The sequence below is a fragment of the Pteronotus mesoamericanus genome, unplaced genomic scaffold (genome assembly GCF_021234165.1).
Source record: "Pteronotus mesoamericanus isolate MK-2021 breed Mesoamerican mustached bat unplaced genomic scaffold, CSHL_Meso_final contig_221, whole genome shotgun sequence".
NCBI lineage: Eukaryota > Metazoa > Chordata > Mammalia > Chiroptera > Mormoopidae > Pteronotus > Pteronotus mesoamericanus.
The window spans coordinates 17773424-17787010 of NW_026555092.1; the positions used below are offsets into that span (position 1 = coordinate 17773424).

At 43.2% G+C, this 13587-nt stretch overlaps 2 protein-coding genes across 3 annotated transcripts in view; one reads left to right on the forward strand and one right to left on the reverse strand.

Annotated features, from left to right (window-relative positions):
* Positions 1-1852: 1852 nt before the first annotated feature.
* MED8 (mediator complex subunit 8) lies at positions 1853-7231 on the reverse strand. Of its 2 annotated transcripts, none has more exons than XM_054571617.1 (7): positions 7133-7231; positions 5670-5788; positions 4849-4975; positions 4194-4334; positions 3916-3997; positions 3300-3548; positions 1853-2238 (listed from the first exon to the last, which is right to left on the reverse strand). In XM_054571617.1, exons 1-7 carry the CDS (start codon positions 7136-7138, stop codon positions 2174-2176), a joined length of 789 nt encoding a protein of 262 aa, XP_054427592.1. In that variant the 5' UTR covers positions 7139-7231; the 3' UTR covers positions 1853-2173. The 2 variants fall into 2 exon arrangements, with proteins under 2 accessions (XP_054427592.1, XP_054427590.1); XM_054571615.1 differs by having other exon boundaries at positions 4849-4993.
* Positions 7232-7273: 42 nt separating this feature from the next.
* The window catches only part of SZT2 (SZT2 subunit of KICSTOR complex), a 50995-nt gene continuing 44681 nt past the window's right edge, over positions 7274-13587 (forward strand). Inside the window, exon 1 of the mRNA XM_054572085.1 lies at positions 7274-7370. Within this exon, the coding sequence (XP_054428060.1) occupies positions 7344-7370 (27 nt within the window). The 5' untranslated portion in view covers positions 7274-7343. The remainder of the gene's footprint in view (positions 7371-13587) is intronic.

A 13587-nucleotide genomic window follows, 5' to 3' on the forward strand; every position in this document is an offset into this window, starting at 1 on the left:
TAGGGCAAAAGGGTAATCTTTTGCAAATCCTAAATTTGAGCAAGCAAGCAGGTCATATCCTCATTTTCAAAGGAAACTCCATATATATTCCCTCTCGAATGTGTGTGTTGGGGCAGGAGATGCATACTCTCCGCTGAGGTGGTTACTGGGTTGTATGGGCCCCCAAAGTTGGCGATGCTACACGTTTGTGAGCTCCAGAGAATTTAGGGGTGGGGAGGGCCTGGAAATGTAAGCAAATACTCCCAAAGTTTAGAATATAGAGATGTGAGTGCCTCCAGAGTAAGGAATATTTGCTTATGGGTACAAGATATAGGTCGGGTCCGTCATCTTCCTGTTAGGGCAGATGGATAGTTCCATCCTTAGAGGACAAGGAATCCATTTCAAATACAATGGTGGGAATGATGTCAGTATTAACCACAGACAACAAAGAAATGGGTTTGGTGCCTTTCAACCAGAAGGAATCTTTCAGTCAAATAAAGGGAAGCAGCTGCCAAAAGATACTCCAGGGATTTTAGAAAAGCACAGCATGAACCCTGGGCAGTATGACAGTTAGCTTTAATATCATTGGGAGAAGGGGCAATAAGATGAAGACCTGTCTGAGCGGACTGACAGAGCAGTAAGGCAGCACCATAAAGTGGGAGAAAGGTCTGGCATTGCCTCGGAGCTGATGACAGGACTCCCTGTGCTGCTGTGTAATATGGCTGGTATACTTTGTAGGTTTCTTGTCTTGATGGAACAAGAATGGATGTGACACCTGGGACCACTTTTGCAGTCCTTTGCTGCCACAGCCTGGCAGAATTCTGCCTGGCACCAAACAAATGTCAAAGTACTAGCAATGTGATGAGAGCAGGAAAAAAAGGCTGCTGGAAGGTATGAACAGTCTGTCCTCATACCTCAGGATTTTAGACCAAAGCTAATCGCAGATAAAACTTTTTAGGGAGAACAAATTAGAGTTGCCTTGCAGCAACCTTGGAAGTCTCTGATCCCTATATAGCTCTTTCATAAATTGTTGTCAGGTAAGTCTGACACAATGACCATCAACATTTAAGTAACTTTATTCAGAGAAAACTTTTGGTCCACTTCCTTTGCCTTAACTCCCGCCCTTGCCCACAAGGGGGTGCTAAGAAAAGCAGCTTAGACTGGAGACCCAAACACACTGCTCTTCAGCTTTAAAAAAGCCAGGAAAGGTACTGGTGGTTGCCCCCTCCCACCATCAGTCTGGTTCTTACTTGAGGCACAGACTCGGCGGACTGGAGGAGAGCCATCCCTGGCTGTAGTCTAGGAACTGGGCATATGATAACCAAACCCTAAAGGAAGAGTGTAAAGTAAAATCTCCCTCTTCTCCTGAGTAAGAAAAATGAGCCTGGGAAAGAAAGGGCTTTTTTCACATGCTAAGGAAAACCCTTTCTTACGCAGTCCTACTGGTAGAACTACTTCTTGAGGAAGCCCCCACCTGCTGGGCCTTCAACATCTTCCTTCATGTGTGTAGAGTAGGATAAAAGATAGGAAACTTTGTGACTATTTCTCAGATAAGAGCTGAATTGGCTTCTGAGAGTGGGGAGCACAGCTGGCCCAAGCTTCACCAGAGCTGCAGGTAGACAGTTCACCCAAGCTTGGAAGCCTTATTGCCTACAGCTAGGAGATGGCCAGGGGGGAACCTGGCCAGAGACAGTGAGCCTCTAAGGACATAGAGGCTGGCAGTTTGTAGCAGCACGAAATAAGCACAGGCTTTCAAACGGAACAGAGTGGTCTGTGGTCTTGTGTTCATCAGCTCACCCATGACATGAAGCAGTATCAGGCCAGGGTCAGTTCTGGATCAAGGATTGTGGAGGGCAACAGGCAGAAGTGGCTGTAGAAACTATCATTTATTGAATACCAATTATTTCATACATGGTGCTTAGTGTTTTAAATTTATTTTCTCATTTTAATCCTCATAACAACGCTAAGAGGTAGGTATTATCACCGTTTACAAATAAGGAAATAGGCTTAGAAAAATTAGGTCACTTGCAAGGTCATATAGCTAGTCAGTGGTGGAGCTGGGATTTATCTGAAAATATGGCTGCTGAAAGCCCATGTTCTTTTATCCTACTCATCTAGGTCAGCTTTGGGCAAAAGGCGATTTCACTGCTCAACTCTGCAAAGATCACCTGGCAGCAGAGGTTGCTGGCCTCCTTCACCGCTGGTAGGGATGCATTGAAGCTGACTTGATGTTGGTTTTTATTCCACCTGGCATTTTCCCTAAAAGGAACATGAAGACATGTGAAACATGACAGGACTTTTATGATGGATCAGAAATGTGGTCTCTCAGGTTTCCTTCTGCCACCTCCTCTACCATCTCAGAACCTCTGTGGCATCTGACCCTGGATGGCAAAACTCAGAGGTGTGGTTCCTCATGCAGATCTCTCCCTGAAGATGTTGAGGAGGAAAGAATGGATTGCGGGGGGGCGGGGGGAGCAGTGGGAGGGATCAGATTCCTGCTCACATACTCCTAGAAAAAAATAGCTAAACCTGTATGACCCCTATTTAATGTCACAGGTAAAAGTATATGTTCTCTCTCTCTTGATTGTTTACTTTTAGAGAGAGGAAAAGGAGGGAGAAAGAGAGCGAGAGAAACATCAGTATGTGAGATATGGGTTGTCTCACACAAAGCCCCCAGCTGGGGACCTGGCCTGCAACCCAGGCATGTGCCTTGACTAGGAACTGAACTGGCAACCTTTTAGTTCACAGGTCGGTGCTCAGTCCACTGAGCCAAACAAGCCAGGCTGTTTTCTATTATTTTAATTGTCTCTTTTCTCAGACAGCTTGGAAGAAAATATCTCTTTTAGTTACTTGTATTGGAACTCCTCTAGGCTGCTCTCATCATTATTACTAAAAGTGAGCAGGAGAGACAGGATACAGAGAAAAGAATTCACGTAGCACTTGGGAAACTTGCTTCCTTGTCAATTCCCAACCCACCTACCAAATGGTCTTAACTAACGTCTGACCACCAGCTTCTCTAAGAAAAAACCCTGACAACACATCAAATATTCAGAGTAAATGAAACAGAAGGGTAGTTGAGACAGAGGTTTGAGATGCGGGTTGGAGGTGAGAGCAGTTTCTCTTATTGAAAGTTATTCATTCTCTTCATGTTTGTTAGAGTCTCAAATGAGATTTTTACACTTTAAAATTGTTTTCTGGGTCTCAGTCCAGGAGAATAGGAGAAAATCTCCAGCTTTGGGGATGCTGGAGGCACAGACAATTCAGCTTATTCCCACTTCCCTGTTTAAGCTCCCTTACCATGTCAATCCCTGCCATCTTACCTGGTTGACCTGCTTGGGCCATTTGCACCCCACTGAGCATTGACTGCTGCTGGCTTGGAGCACCTGTCATCTGCACCTGCTGTAATCCTGAGGATCCCGCAAGGATTGTTCCAGTTCCTGGCTGGCCTGGCTGGCCAGGTCCACTGCTGCCCGAAGGTCTCCAATTAGACAGTCCTTTTCCAAAGGCAACAGCTGCCACCAAGGCATTGGTGTCTGCAGGGTTAAAGGTCTGCTTGTTTGGCCGGAGACCTGAAGAAAAGGGTGAGGACCCTAAGGTATACCTCTGGCCCTGGACTGAATTTAGCAGTATGAAAACCAGTATGAGTACCAGAACTTGGAGTTCTGACTTCAGCCGCATCTAGATTCCCTGGTGGCCCAGAGGAGGAGCCAGAGGATTCCCCGTGACTGTCTCAGAATTCTCCCTTTTCATTCTGCCCATTTCCTCCACCTGCTTCTGGGCTGGCCTTAAAAGTAAAAAGACCAACAGAATGGATGTAAACCCTTTCCTACGGAACTCATTCTTACATCCTCATTGCATTCCTACCAAAAATGCCATTCCTGTAGAAGTGCTCTTATTCCTCTTTCCTTCTCCATTTTGCCACCGATCCCTCCATACCTCCACTCTCTGACTCTCGTTCCTCTTTGCTGATTTTCTCCAGAAGGTTTGAGCACATTTTATTCAAACTCTGGATCTGCTTCTGTAACACAAAAATTGGTACAGAGCTTAAGACAAGCAAGAAATGACTGAAGCAAGGAAGTTGCTTTCTTGTGTTCTTCTAGGGGCAATTTACATGCAACCAACTGTGCATCCTTACCGGACAGCAATGGTAATGCCTAGCTTCTCATGATGGGACTTGGGGAATGGGGGGCAGCAGAGCAGTGAATCAGCCCAACCTGAGCCACATCAGCGCCGATGCGGGCAGCATCTGTTGTCAGCTGTTTCTCTTGCTCTTCCACCTCAGGGTCAGGCTTGGTTCTCAGATGGTCAGGGACCACCTCATGACTGAAAACAGGTACTCGTCCTTCAGTCTGCCGCTGTAAAACACAAATTTTATTAATCCTCCTATGCATTCCAAGAAGATTCAGTCTGGCCTGATATATATTGTAGTTCCTGCCACAGGCAAACAGTGCATTTTCAGGGAAAACACAGCCTAAGACTTATAATAATATTTAGCTTCCTAGGACAATATATCCCTCACTTCTATACCATTCCTTCTTTGTTTCTGTCTCCTCACACCCTTATACCTACCAGACACAGGGGAAAATCTCTCTACTATATTTTTATCAAACACTGAAATGTACAAGTCACAAAAGAACATACTTTTGCTTGAGATAGGTATTGGAGGAAAAAGGTCTTTGCCTTGGTGACACAGGTTTATTTGGGAATAACTCCCCAACTCCAGAAGGATAAGAAGCAAGGCCTCCAAAATGCAGCCCTCACTTTTTATTGCCACACACTACTCCACATTCAGAATCTCTAGAACAACTGTGCTCTAGGTCCTCATCTAAGAACTTAATTTCCCAAGGTGTACCTTTCTCCTCCTCTTACCATGAGATCTTCATCACGGTCTGGCGACAACACCAGAGGGATGATGACCTGGTTCCGGAACAATGGTGTCTTTTCATGCTTCAAGACCTTGTTCAGAGTGTTCAACTGTCCAGAGAGCAAGGCAAAGCTGTCCAGGACAGAGGGCCTGGTGGTAGTAAGAAGGTGTCAGAATGTTCCCAGTAGTCTCAAAGGAATTCTTCAGATTAGGAATACCCAGACTCAGCCCCAAAAGACTCATAGCCCTATGTCTTGATTGGGCAGGGGTGGGAACCTGACTAGCTTATAAGGTTAGGAAAGAGGGACACGCTTTCAGTTTCTGACACAGGGAGAAAAACAGCAGTTCATTATTTAAATGGGCTGAGGAAGGGTGACGAAATAGGAACTATGGGTACACTGTTACCACTAAAAACTCAGAAACTGAGTAAACGCTGTCGTTCTGGCCTAGAAATAGGATCCATACTTCCAGAGTAGGTTGGACTTAAAATACTCACCAATACTTATGGCAAGAAATCCAGTATGACTTTTGTATTCCTACTGTAGTGGGAAGACCCACTGAAGAAGGATCTCTTCCCAGTGAGGTCGAAGAGTGAGACTCAAAAGCTAGAAAGAATCTAGGTTGGGAAACTGGGTATTTCCCTATTTCCTTGCCATGGAGGCCCTAAGCTATACTTTACTTGTTAGATGTTGGGAAACCCAGCTCCTAACATATCATAAGATGTTTGCAAATGATAAATGGTTACATCACTGGAGATGTTCTATCCACCAGGAGGCCTGGTCCCCCATCCATGGAACCCTCCCCAGATTACCCTGGCCGCCCTTACCAGGTCAACCGGTCATACTCGTTCTCCAACTTGTAAATGAAACTCCCCAGTGAGTTCTTCAGATCAGCCACTTGACTCAGCAATGCATCTAATGATGCCTCAAGTTGTTTCTCTTCCCTCTGCACCAATAGGAACAGGATGATTACCCAGATGAGTGTGAGTATGACATACACATACAGGACAACAGTGTGCAACACTAGTCAAATTAACTCAGGATCTCACTGGCATTAGAGAGTCAGGTTGTACTTTATCTTTGGTATTTGGGTCACAGACAGCATCAACCCTGGGACCTTTCAACCCATTCACCTGACTTCGATTCTTCCTACCAACCGATTCCTTTCTCTCATCACCTCCTAATCCAAGCCTGTTTTTTCCTTTGTATTAAGTACACTCTAATCCCTCTTACTGAGACATTTCCTCCAGGCCTAAATGCCTTGGGTTTATTATCTTTTTGTGTACCTCTGCAGCATACATACTCTTCTGTCCTAGAACTTGCCTTCTGAGCTGGGCTGTTCTTGTCAATGGCACACAATCTGTGAGAAATCTACCAACACATGAAGGTTTCTCTGCACACTAGCCTTGCACCACCACTGCACCACCCCCTTCATTTGCCTTCAGCATTTGCTGTTTCAACCTCCTCCTTGCTGAATTAATCTGCACTCATTTTATCTCTGTGCCAATATTCCTATGCCCCTTTCACAGGCTTAGTCAACCTATAAACATTTATAGACAGACTACAGGTGAAAGAAACTAAATGACAAATGAAAAACAAAAAAACAAAAATGCACATATCCTAAGCAGTAGACAAACAGCTGTCAATGCTGGCAGGGGGCGGGGGGGGGGGCTGGTGTCTGCAAAGCAATCTCTTTTACATTTATGACCTCCAGTTTAACTTCAGATCTTTATCCTTAACAACTATCGGGCACAGATTGGGAAACAGTTTTGCAAACTCGCCAACAGGTTTCCAGGGCAAGAGACTTGATCCAGGGTTCTACCCACGGTCTCAGGTTATAATTAATTTAGATTTAGTCAGTGTGTCCCCCAATTTCGTCACCTCGGGCTTCTCTCCAATTACGAATCTCCTGTTATTTCTGCATCCAATGGCGTCCATACAACAGCCAAGGCCGGGGCCTGAGCAAACCGCCACTTTCTGGAGCTGTCTTCCTTAGATTACATCTCAGCCTTCCCAAATAACAACCTGATCCTACCCCACACTCCAGCAAATCAGTGCTTCCTCCCTCCAGACTTAGCCGCAGCTACTCTCTCAGCAAGACTCCCAATCCATCAAATCTCTATCTCTCCTATCCTGTAGGCCTTGCTCCTCCACCACGTTCCTTTATACGTTAGCCGCCGGCCCCGCCCACTCCTCTCAGCCCCAGCTTCTAATTTTTTCCTCTCTCAGCCACTCCCGGTCCAGCAACCCGAAGCTAACTGGCAACCATGAGCCCCAAACCGGTACTCACCTGCATGGCGGGGTCTGAGTCTGCGGCCACGACCTCCTCTTCCTGTTTCCTAGTCAGCGAGTCACTCTGAGAGGGCTCCTTCCACCAATCAGGGAGCTCATAACTTGTCCCACCCACTCACTTCCGGTTTGTACCAGGCGCGAGATAGCCGGGTCAGGGGTCACAAGTGGAACTTCTTCTCTGGCCCGGGCTGGCGCGGGAGCGCTGTGGGATGGCCTCGGAGCGCCCGGAGCCGGAGGTGAGGGGTGGGCGGGTGCAGCGGGGCCGTGGCCTCTTTCGGGTCTGGAGGCGACCGGGCTGCGCAGCCTGGGCGGGGACCGGCCCAGCCCCGAAGGCCCGTCAATTGAACCTCCTTCCCGAGGTCCTCAATTTCCTCGGGGCGCTAGAGGAGAAACTCGTTGCTTTGTTTTGTTTACTGAAATTTCGTCCATGTCGCCGACTCTAGGGCTCTTGGGTACTTTGACCTAATAATGGTGTTAAGAAAACCTGTATTTTGATTTTATATTGCAGTTTCATCGGGCAACAGGGCGATAGACTTACTTTGCCGGTTTCTTGCATTTCTCCAAACATTGCAATCCCATGAACATCATGAAGTAATTTATTTCTAGCACTCGTGCATAGGGAAAGCAGCTCAAGTTTCGTGAAAAAAATCTTTGGCTCAGAGTGAAACTTCGTTCCAACATTGCACAGATAGCTAACTTCGGGCAAGTCTTGACTTTGCAGTTCTTGTTTTCTTCTTTACAAAATACCTATCTTATGGTGTATTGTGAGTGCCGCATGTCTTAAACCAGAAAATGCATTTGAGGTATCTTATTTGGTGTTAAGGGATCACACAAAGAACCTCGTACACATTGTGTTATTCAAACTTGTGCAAGGAAGGTGGCAGTACCTAGTCTCATATACAGATAAGGAAACTGAAAAGTGAGAGAGGCTAAGTTCCTTCCCCAAGTGCTACTCAGCTAACAAGTAGCAGAATTCTGGAGGAACAACATCATTACGAGAGGTGTCCAATATTACAAGAGAATATATGAGTAGGTGAGAAGGATGAGGGGTATGTACGATGACAGTCATTACTTACTGAATGCTCACAGCATCTCAGGCAACGTTCTAAACACTTTACCACTAGCAATTAGTGCTCTCATCCCTAGGAAGCAGACACTGTTAACATCCCCATGTTTTAGTTGCAGAAACGGAGGTACAGAGATATTCAGAGCAACAAAGTTATACAGCTAGTAAGTAATAGCTATATAGGCCAGGACTCCCAAAACCCGTGACCTGGCTCTAGATCTTGGGTTCCTAACCATAATGTTTATAGTATAAAAATAAATCTCCACGGTTTTTTGTTTTGTTTTGTTTTGTTTTTGCAGTTTGATGTGATGAGACCCAAGATTAGGAAACTATGCCTTATTTTAAAATAATCAGACATATTCACAGGGATGGTTGGAATAGCCCCATACATCAGAAATATCAGAATTGACAAAAACCATGAAAGAATTTGGAAAATTTTTTTATGGATTAAAATGAGAGGAAATAATATGGGGAACTACAACATACCGTCTCGCAGATAGTCTAAAACAGCACTGTCTAATAGAAACCTAATGCAAACCATATATGTAAGTCTTCTAGTAGTCACATTTAAAAAGGTAAAAAAGACAGGTGAAAATTTTACTAATATATTTATGTAACCTTATATTTATAAAATATTATTTCAACATGTAATAAAATGATGAGATATTTAACATTTTTTCGTACCAAGTCTTTAAAGTCCAGACTGTATTTTACGCTTCAGCACATACAATTTTGGACTAGCAACACTACAAATGCTCAGTAGCCCCATAAACTAGTTGCTACCATATTGAACAGTACAGATGTAAAGTACCTTGGAGTTGAGACACCCTCTTGGGAGACCCACCCAGCCAAAAGCTAGGATTTGTTAAGTTTTTGATTTGCATTTCTGAAAATTTTATCTTAGGAAGTAAAGGGAGTGAGGAGTTCTGCCCCTGGGCAGAAAAGTGACTGACTTTTAGAGGTTACAATCCCAAGAAAGAAAGATTGGGCATAGTTAGATTTAAGAAATCATTCATTCCTCAAATAAGTAAAATATTTTGAGTGCTGTTACGGACTCAGAATTGTGCTAATTATCAGGGTGGATATAGAGTAGTGTGAGACATGTTTCTTATTTTAATGGAGTAAACAAACATTGAATTATAATAAGTGCTGCAAAGGAAAAATACAGAGTGAATGAGTATTTAACAGGGATCCTTAACCTACTTTGTTAAGAAGTGGTGGTGGCAGGGGTGGATCAGGAAGCTGCTTCAGATGAATGACATTTAAGCCTTAAGAATGGGTAGAAGTTGGCCACGAGAAGAGGCCAGGTGCATTATAGGCCGAGGGAATAGTGAAAATCCTGAGGTGAGAAGGACCTTACAGCCTTCAGAGAACTAAGAGGGAGCAGCTGCTAGTATAGGGACAGTGTGACAATGAGAATAGCTGACAGTGCTAACTAAATGTTATCTAATATTTCTAAAATTCCCATGAAATAGGTACTGTTGTTATTCCCATTTCACAGATAAGGAAACTAAGGCACAGAGAGTTTGAATAGCTTCACCAAGACCTTATACTAAGCAGCAGAACCAGCGTTTGATACTAGGAATGCTAACTTAGGGGGAGATGGGGGAGAGGTGAGGCTGAAGAAGATTCCGGTTGAGGTCATGCTAGAGTTTCAGGCCTTTGTCATATGTATAGTGGTAAGGAGGCTTCAGACAGTTCAAGGGGTGAAAAAGTCTACATTTTCATGGGACCCTTAACAAAACAGTGGAAGCATTTGATTATACCTTAATCATAAAGCAATAGGTGCAAAAACCAACAAATTAATGAGATGGGAATGTTTCCTTCACCCTGATAAACATAATATGCAGTGCAGTATGTGATGATGTTTTATTCATCTTGTTATAAATGGTATGTAGACCTCAGTAATTTTCCAAAAGATGATAGGCTTCCTCTATCATTGTTCTGACTCTTTTTTTTCATTGCAACAACATCCTTATGAAGTACATATTCTTGTCTACATGTTATCAATGAAGAAATAGGTCTGGAAATATTAAGTAACTTGTCCAAGCTCACCTAGATAGTAAGTAGTAGAACCAGGTTTGATTCCAGATCTCTCTGACTGCAAAACTGCTTTCTCTTTGCCAGATTTCTCCAAGAGTAATGCACTTCAGACTCAGGGGGCTTAAATATTAGGGACTTGAAGCTCTGTGTAAGTGTTTAGACGCTGTGAGAACACAAGTAATTCAGGGATTCTCAAACATTAAGGTGGAATAATCACTTGGGGAGCTTGTTAAATGTAGATTCTTGAACCCTATCAACTCTAATTCAGCTCGTTTGGGTTGGTGCCCAGGAATCTGCCCTTTAATAAGCACCTGAGGTATTCCTGCCTGATGCAGCTGGCCCTTGGATCACACTTTGAAAAATACCATTTGAGCTGCTTAAATCTTTTTTAAATCTTCTGGTTCTGATAAATTACATCTTGGATATGAAGAAAACTTAGAGATGTTTTGAAAACATGGTGGTTGATTTTAAAAAATCACATATAAGGGGGAGTGTTGTAAGAAAGATTGAATTAGACAAATGTTTATGGTTTCAGGAGAGTGGATTCTGTAAGAACTGATTGATGAACTAGACTTCAGCTTGGCCTTGGACAGTCAGTCCATCATTCTAAATAACTTTTGAGAAAAGGTGGAGAAATGGAAGTTGTGTAGTAATGTAATTAAGCAGCCTACTAACTAGTAATCTGAAGAAAGTTTTCTAAGAGCACAGTGCTCTTGTATATCCTCTGTCCGGTTTATCCTCCTTTCCCTCCTCTCTTAGCAAACTGTGCTTAATGAGATGTGTGCTTAATCTTCAGGGTCACTTTCTCTAAGATCCTAGCCTGGGGTAGGTTACTTGGTTACCTGCTATCATAGAACCACATCCGTATCCTTTGGTGAACATACTCAGTTTATGGTAATATAATAATTAAAGTAATTACTTACTTTTTTCCCCCATTGGGTAAGTTTTGTGATAGTAGAGAATGCCATTTTTTGCTTTCCATTGTATCCTTAGGACCTAGCCCAGTGGTGGCATGTAGCGAGCTCTCCACAAATTTGTTGGCTGATGAATGAATGCATACTCACCTTGCCTTTCTCCTCTTTGCACTTGGATAAGGACTTGATGGTATCCTGATCAAATCAGCCAGGAAATTAAGCTAGAAAGAGATTTAGTAGAAGACAAAATAGCCCTCTAAGTTTCATAATGGAGTAATAGACTGAATTTACCCAATATAATAGGACTAATTTAATAATTGTATGTGTCCCAAAAGGCCAGCTACATGAGGACAGAATGGAGTGAATGTGTCCTAACAACAACACAAGTGAGAAGTCGTGGGTGTGTCCTGACTATGGTATGGTAAACCTTCCAAAATACGTAAATAGAACATAGGGAACTCTAACTCTGTCACCTCACCTGTGTATTGTGTTCCATTCTGGCCCCCACATTTTAAGTTGAGAAGTAGAGCAGCCAAAGTTCACTCATAGGCATACGATATAAGATTAAAAAATGGAGAGATTTGAAGTCATGCCATTTGAGATATACTTACAGAACCTGGCGATGTTTATTATGGAAAAGCAAAGACTCAGGGCTGTCACCAGATGTTTGATAGACTCAGAAGCAACTGACTGATGACTTGTTATTTTAATGATGTGTGCATTTATGCTTTCACACACCATTGGGGTAGCTGGCGGTATGTTACAGAGGAGAAAGTAATGCTCAAGCCCATAGTCTTAGCTATCAAATCATACTTTTTTTTTTTCAAAATCTATTAGAACCCAAATCAGGACCTCTCCCTAGATTCTAAGAACATCAAAAAAGAAGATAATACCAGAAAAGAACAGACTAGTGGAAAACTGGTTAAAAAAAAACAAGTTTTCTTGGAAGCAAAAATCCAAACAAGGAAATAGGCTAATTTTTCCCATAAAGTGGATGGATAAGGGAGGATGGAAACTCTTCGACAGCAAAGAGTAGATACTGATAAAAGTGAAACATTAAGAATAAGTGGTAAATTGATTCTGAGAGCACTTTCTCTTTCATGAATTCATTCAACAAATGTTAAACACCTCATGCACCTTGGCACTGTGCTAGTTGCTAGAGATATAGCAAAGAACTATGTATACTCGTACACACAGCCCCTACTTCACTGGAGCTTCTAGACTTGTACGGGAAACAAACATTAACAAGTATCTAAATCCTTTATTGTAAATTGTGGTGGATTCTATGAAGAACTATAAACTGTTTTGTGAATGCCCAACAGAGATACCTAGCAGTGCTGAAAATCATGGAAAGATTCACTCATTAAACCCAGAATTGCCAAGATTTTAGTCCTAGAAGATAGAGTGACCAAATGTCCCCAGTTGTCCTTAGAGTGTTGACCCAGGGACATGTGCTCTTTGCCCTTGTAAGTCTAGCTCAAAATAGGCCAAAACTCCTTTCCCTGGTGTTTCTTTGCACAGCTGCAACAACCTGGCATTTGGAGAACAAAAGAAAAAGAAAAGGTCTATACTAACTACCAAAGGAAAACAAAAGAAAAATAGTAGCAAGACTAGTGTTAAGAGTTTATCACCCTGAGAACAATTGTACCTGTGGGATCAGTTTGTTTTTTTAAGATTTTATTTATTTGTTTTTAGAGGAGAAGGGAGGGGGAAAGAGAGGGAGAGGAACATCCATGTGTGGTTGCCTTTCCCACATCCCCCACTGGGTACCTGGCCCACAACTCAGGCATGTGCTCTGACTGGGAATCGAACTAGCAACCTTCTGGTTCGCAGGTTGGCACTCACTGAGCCACACCAGCCAGGGCCTATATGATTAGTTCTAAATGTCAAGTTTGCTTTGCTTAGAACATACAGTGAATTCACTTATTCAGCCAAATTGTATTGAGTATCCTATATGCCAGGCACTGCACTAGGCTCTGGTGATAGAGTGATAAACTAAAAGGATTGCTAACGTGGCATATTCTTCATTGTTCTGATAATACTGTGAGCCCCAGCCTATCCTTTTCTGGATAAAGACCTGAGCAAGAATCCAGTATAGTCAACTAAGAGACAAGAGTGGTCACTAATTATCACACCCACATCAGTCAATTCTGAGGGAGAGGTTGCCTGGTTTATAAGAGTGTCCTACCCTGAGACCCTGGATCAGAGAGAGGGCAAGTAATTGCTGCAATTTCTTTTTCTTTTTAGATTTTTTTTTAATTTATTCTTAGAGAAAGGGGATGGGAGGGAGAAAGAGAGGGAAAGAAATAGCAATGTGTGAGAGATGCATCTATCAGTTTTCTCTTGACGCCCCCAACTGGGAACCTGGCCCACAACCCAGCCATGTGCCCTGCCTAGGAATTGAACAGATGACCTTTCGGTTCATAGGCA

What these genes read in the sequence shown, in the direction of transcription:
- MED8 (XM_054571615.1), bottom strand. An exon ending in ACCGTGATGAAGATCTCATG is followed by an intron (nt 4,335 to 4,848) that starts GTAAGAGGAGGA and finishes TGTGTTTTACAG; the next exon opens with CGGCAGACTGAAGGACGAGT. An exon ending in ACGAGAGTCAGAGAGTGGAG is followed by an intron (nt 3,549 to 3,915) that starts GTATGGAGGGAT and finishes CCTTTTCTTCAG; the next exon opens with GTCTCCGGCCAAACAAGCAG.